Source organism: Adiantum capillus-veneris, chromosome 30, assembly GCF_014529385.1.
Source record: "Adiantum capillus-veneris isolate H3 chromosome 30, ASM1452938v2, whole genome shotgun sequence".
In the NCBI taxonomy this organism is placed as follows: domain Eukaryota; kingdom Viridiplantae; phylum Streptophyta; class Polypodiopsida; order Polypodiales; family Pteridaceae; genus Adiantum; species Adiantum capillus-veneris.
In genome coordinates, this window is record NC_140960.1 from 56,294,953 (window position 1) to 56,300,974 (window position 6,022).

The 6,022-nt window shown below is 39.3% G+C and overlaps 1 protein-coding gene across 2 annotated transcripts; it reads left to right on the plus strand.

The window, feature by feature from the left end:
* The first annotated feature begins 537 nt into the window (after positions 1-537).
* LOC147418003 (uncharacterized) lies at positions 538-2,911 on the plus strand. Of its 2 annotated transcripts, XM_086506787.1 has the most exons (3): positions 538-1,491; positions 1,591-2,070; positions 2,308-2,911. In XM_086506787.1, the coding sequence occupies exons 1-3, from the start codon at positions 714-716 to the stop codon at positions 2,727-2,729; spliced, it is 1,680 nt and encodes a 559-aa protein (XP_086362913.1). In that variant the 5' UTR covers positions 538-713; the 3' UTR covers positions 2,730-2,911. The 2 variants fall into 2 exon arrangements, with proteins under 2 accessions (XP_086362913.1, XP_086362912.1); XM_086506786.1 differs by having other exon boundaries at positions 538-2,070.
* The last annotated feature ends 3,111 nt before the right edge of the window (positions 2,912-6,022 follow it).

Sequence of the window (6,022 nt, forward strand, 5' to 3'; positions counted from 1 at the left end):
TGCCTTTATGTCGCACGACAACCAAGGTGCATGGCGGCCAGTGCACAAAATCTTTCTCTGTGTGGGGAGATTAATTATAGGGGAAGGGTTTCTAGGAGCTGTAAATCCTTACAGAGTAGCAAAATCCAATTTGGGAGGCTTTTAGGAGTATGTTGGTGGCGAGTGCGATGGGAGTAAAGAGGGGCCATGCCGCCGCTGAAGGCAGCGCCGTTTAACTAGTATAGATAGAAAACCATACATATTATATCCCCGTGGAAGGGGACCCCCTTTGCAACAAATTCTCGTACTAAAGCTCACTCTGCACATGCATGCAAAAGGGCCCTTATTTAGTCGCATAGACACAAAATGTCACAAACAAATTCTCCCTCACACCCACGTGACACGTTCTCCACTCTCGCTCTCTTTTATTTGGTACATCCCTTTTCACCCGAAGTCCAAAATATGGCGGTTTGTGCCCATGGTTATGGATTCTTTAAACCCGGACTTATCATTATATTATATAATCTTCAAGCAGCACTTCTATGCTATTTTGTTCTAGACAGCTGCCTGCCCGCATACCCCTCGTACTCGCTCGACACTCCTCGTCTTCACATTCCCTCAGATCCCTTCCCCTCCTCTACAAAACCTGTTCCTCTTCTTTCATTTTAGCAGCTTTCATGGTAATGGGCGAAAGCGAAAAAGCTTCTTTCATTTAATAAGCAGGTCTCACGGAAATGGGCAACTGGGAAAAAGCTCTCCCTCAGGAGGACCATGTCAGAAAAGCCTTTTCTGAGCTTTCAGAAGCCTCAAAAGGCGCGCATTGCATGATGGGCGATGGTGGATTTGTAAAGCTTCCGGAGGTACGCTGTGTCAGACAAGAAAGCGGCGGCTTTTGCAGCAGCAGGGGGGCTTTTGTGGGCGATGGCGAAAAGGTGCCCTTTGAAGTAGTTGATGCAGAACTAGATGTGGGTTGCGGTTTGAGAAATGGTTCTCACACACACATGCTCGAAGAATCTTACGAGGTGGGCTGTGCAAGCAGAAGCTCTTGCATTGTGGGTTATTGCCATGAGACCTCGATCTCAGCTGAAGACAATTCACAAAGGGGCCAAGGACTCTCGAAAGCAGAATGCTCCTCTTCCATTGCATTAGCACAACTCCCTTGCCAGGTGGGCTATGGTGAAAATGTGTATGCCACAGCGTCTGATGATGCATATAAAGAAGGCAATACGAGCAATGGTGTAGTGTCCTGGTGTGAAGCCAACGACTTCGCAAGTCCTCGCCTATCTTTCTCTTGCGATTTTGCTATGGTAGACATAAGCACGGGAGCTCCCAACAGTGCCCACGACAACGGCATGCAGTTCCCTAGGTTGTCTCCAGAGAAGAGAAAATGGGATCAGCAAGATAATGATTCCTCTGATTTTGAGTTTTCGCGCAATGGGCCGGGAGTTGAGGGCATCAGCAATCCTGCTAAGGGAGGGTGCATGCTTTCTGCAGGTGAGCTTTTTCATAATGGTAAGCTTCTACCTCTTCTATATCCATGCAATTGGATGTCATATGATGATCTCTGCTTGCCCACCTCAACATTGGAGAATTTTTGTGATGATGAACAAGCTGTGAAGGTGCCTTCATGTAAGATGGACAATGGTAGGCCGTCATACTCCAGGCATTTGAGCTTTGAGCTTTCAAGGCCGGATTTTGCTGCCTGCACAGCTCCTGGTGTACATCTCTCTCTCAAATCACCGCCTGCTACAAGTGCAACATCGTCACCCTCGCATTCTTCATCTTTCCCCCAGGCAAAATACTCTCTGAGGTTGAAGGAAATGTTCAAGCCAAGGAGTAATCTGCACGCAGACAGGTCACCTCATTCAGAGCTAACAAGGGATGACAGCTTCACCTCCACTTGCAGGTTCCCCATTTCTCCAAGGTCTTTCTGGCCCTTCTTGCGAAATGGCTTGGTTTGTGAGAGAAGGACAGACATTTCGTCACTTGCCTGTGGGGACATTTTAGATAGAATTGCTTCTTCTTCTTCGAAGGGTTCGGATAGCAGTGAGGATGCAAGCAAATTAAGGAGCATCTCTCTACCGGTGCAAGGTATATTCTTTGTTCGAATCACTTGCACTCATATACTCCATTGCCCAGGAACAGTTTTGAAGGCAACAATCATACAACATATGGACACACGTGCACGCACACGTGTGGACGCACATGGGTGTTGCCATTGTTTCCTCCTCAAGCAGTGGTCAATGCTATCTGATTTTACCCTTTTTTAGCTATTCTAGTCTGCTCAGCCTTTCAACAGCTCTTTAAGCTCCTTTTGTTCAATTGCAGGTCATGCGGAAGCTATTGATAAAAATGACTCTGGTTCTTGCTCGCCTACAACGACAGTAAGCGTATTGAAGGCAGAGCATTCAACTAAAAGCGACTATGGGAGCCTTACCAATATGTGCAAGGAGAGAGGGAGAGTTACAAAAAGTTTTGCAAGGGGTAGCCCTGGCAGGAGAGGAGGGTCCAATGCCAACAAAGTCTTACTTAGGAATCTTGAGAGATGTAGTGCAGAGAGAGAGCTCGGCAGGGATGGATGGAGAGGACTAAATAAGAGAAACCCATATTCGGCGACAGCCTTCAGAGTCTCGCCTGTCCTCAATGTAGGTGTGTACAAGAATGGTTTTTTTGGCTTCACCAGCTTGTTTACCTCAAGGAAGAACAAGAAACCCTTGGAAGCTCCAATCAATTGGAGAAAAGGAGCTTGAATTGATTGTTTTGATTAACCTTCTATTCCAGCATGAGGACATAGTGCTCTTCAAAGCTCACGAGAACTTGGCCTTTAGTGGATTATCCCAGGTAGATTCCAAGCTTGCCTTGAAGAAAACTGGCAAAATTTTACATGTTTTAGGAAAAATATCAGCATATTGTTCAAATTTTGACCTAAAAACCTTAAGAGTTATAAGTCTCACCGTTTTCTCTTTGGTTAGAAAAACGTACTCACTGTGTGTTAAATCTTCCTTTACATTTATCTTTCTTGGAATCCTTTGTATCTCATTGATTACTACGGAAAAAAACCACATGGCAACGGCATAGATTCACTTCAAGCTAAGGCCTATCCTCCTTCATAACTTAATTAAAACATTATGGGCTCTCTATCCCCACCTTCATCTCAATACTTCTTATGCATCAAGGGTCATTAATCAGCTCAACATTGACCATGTGGTCATGTTAGACAGGCGAGGATGATAACATCCTCTCTCTCTCTCTGTGAATATTATCATTCCAAACAAGTAAAATCAAATTTAAATAGGCAAGTGAGATAATCAAGTATCATTGACCATGCGGTCATGTTAGACAGGCGAGGATGATAACATCCTCTCTCTCTCTCTCTCTCTCTCTCTCTCTCTCTCAATATTATCATTCCAAACAAGTAAAATCAAATTTAAATAGGCAAGTGAGATAATCAAGTATCATTGATTAGAGCTAAGGCTTCCTATACATCCATGGATATGCATGTAGAGAAAGCTAAGTAGGTTCCATGTTTAAAACGTAAGCTTCATGCGTGTTACTTGCATTAATCAAGAAGAAGAGTGAGTACTACTTAAATCATGAATTGCAAGTGTCACATACATAAAGCACTTGTTATCAGTGTTGTTTTAACACTAGTTCTGTAATCGGACACTCAAATGTCATGAGACATTAAAGTATCCTGTTTTTCTAACAACTTGTTATAATTATTTGGTGAATCTATTAAAAAAATTCATAGGTCATGTTCATATCTTAGGTCAGTTATGAGGTGAATAACATAGCTAAATTTTACTTTTGCTAAAATTAATACCAAATTAAGATTATAATGATAAGATTTAAGATGAAAAAATTATAGAAATTTAGTGCAATTTTAACAAAATTTTCATAAATTGAATATAACTTCTCATCAAAATAAGATTTTGCATAGATTTCAAGGTGTATGGATAAGGAAAAACTTATTGCAGCAAGAAATTGAGTTTCATAACCTAATTATGAGACTAGATTTTTGTTAGAATCAAAAGACCAAAATCTTGAAACTGCTAACAAAGAGAAAAATTTTGGTCTTTCAAGGCCTCTTTTATTAACATGATGAGGTTATGGGACAAAACTTAAGGTGTATAATGTGTCTATAGATCAATACTTATCAACTAAGCATTTTTCAAGGGTTCAAACTTATAGGCATCTTGTAATTTAAGCTAATCTTAAAAAATTTGTAGGGCGTAATTTTTTGAAAAAAAATAAATTGCTATGAAAAAATAATGAAAGTGTATATAAATCTCCTAATTGTGTCCATATGAGGTATTTGTATATAAATAAGTGAGATGAACAGAAAAATCCAAAAGTGGACTTTATTTTAAGGTTATCTTTGATAAATAAAAAATCATAATTATAACATGCGCATTTTTTTGGATATTCCATAAATCACCAAATGTGGCTTGTATAACCATTAAAAATTATCACCTTATGTAATGAAGACATAGATCTAGTATATATGTATCATAAGACATTGTAAATTTAGATGAACTAAATGTTTTTTTGTGATCGTTAATTGAATTTGTGAACGTTGCATATTTGACCCGCATGACTTTATATATTTAATTCTAGTCACTAAGGATTTTTTTCTCACATGAAAATTGCAAAAATATCAACTACATAGATAAGTAGTTACCACGGATTATCTCATGCACCCTGCTCATTTTTTTCTTAGGCTAGAGTACGAGTTTTAATGAAACATTGAATGCTATTTTGTGTAGGTTCTTTTCATGAGTGTAATTACTATTGAGGTTATGATTAAAAGTGAGGGATAATAATTTCTATGAGTACTTTGAATAACATTTTATAAGTTTGCAACAACATTTCTTGAGATGTGTTCTAGATTTCATGTACCATTTTATTTAAATCTACAAAAAAGGACACTAAAGTGTCTTTTTTGGTACCAAACTAGTGTCAATGAGAAGCAAATGTAGCTAAGCTATGGTACAACACCTAAGAAGCATGTTTATGGGTTCATTGTGGCCAATGAAGTTGTCTTCAAGTTGCCCAATGTCTTCTTCCACCATAATGTCTCTTAAATAGAAGTGTGGTGAGGACGGCATTGTTCTTCCATCAGTCTTTTTATAGTTTCTTTCGCAGAGGAACAAAAGAGATGGGGAGTTGGGGGTCCATCCATATGAGTGGTAGTAAAAGTAAAAGGGGTCCACCCATATGAGTAGTAGTAAAAGGGGATCTCCATGCAATCTATAATTAACCTTTATGAGTATTTTGAAGAGTGAAAGTTTGGGGAGATTATGAGAAATGAAGGGAAATGCCAAGAGTAGATAACAACTTAGTACATGAGAATTCATACCCAAAAAGAGAAATAAAGCTATGGACCCAAACAATGTTTGAGAAAGATCATATTGGCCACTAGACACAATTCCTTTTTATCACTTTTCCAAGAGGGATTTTGAAAATTAAAGCTAAATTTAATCAATTCAGCACTATTTATCTCAAAATCTAGGTGGGATTTTTTCTTTTCATCTTTCTCTCAACCGGATTTTTGAATTTCAAAGCGGCACAATTGTTAGTTTTGAGACACATTTTTCGTGAATACTAAACCCAAACTTATGGAGGATAAGATTAAGAGTTGTTTCATAGACTTTCATACAAATTGTGGGAAGTGTGGCCCTCCTTTCAAACCACACGATTGATGAGGACACTAGGCTCCCTCAAAGACCTAGTGCCCACCATTAAGTATGACGAGGACATCGATGGCATGTTGGTTATGGTTTTGCTTCCCATATATTATAAGGAAATTTTTAATTAGCCTTCGAAGTCTACTCTTTTCAAACCCATTGTTGGAGAAAGACTTAACAAACTTTTGGATATCGTAGCTGGCTTGAAGTAGGGAGCTATTCCCACAGAGGCTAGGTTTGGCATTATGACTTAATGAGCCCACACATAAGGTCTATTACTGCTCTTGTGGATGAACTTGGTAATGGGTACTATGACAATTTCTTCCTTTTCATTGACAATTATAAGATTCATACTA

Coding starts and splice junctions, on each gene's coding strand:
- LOC147418003 (XM_086506786.1), top strand. CDS start 714: ATGGGCAACTGGGAAAAAGCTCTCCCTCAGGAGGACCATGTCAGAAAA. Junction 2,071..2,307: donor CATCTCTCTACCGGTGCAAG/GTATATTCTTTG, acceptor GTTCAATTGCAG/GTCATGCGGAAGCTATTGAT.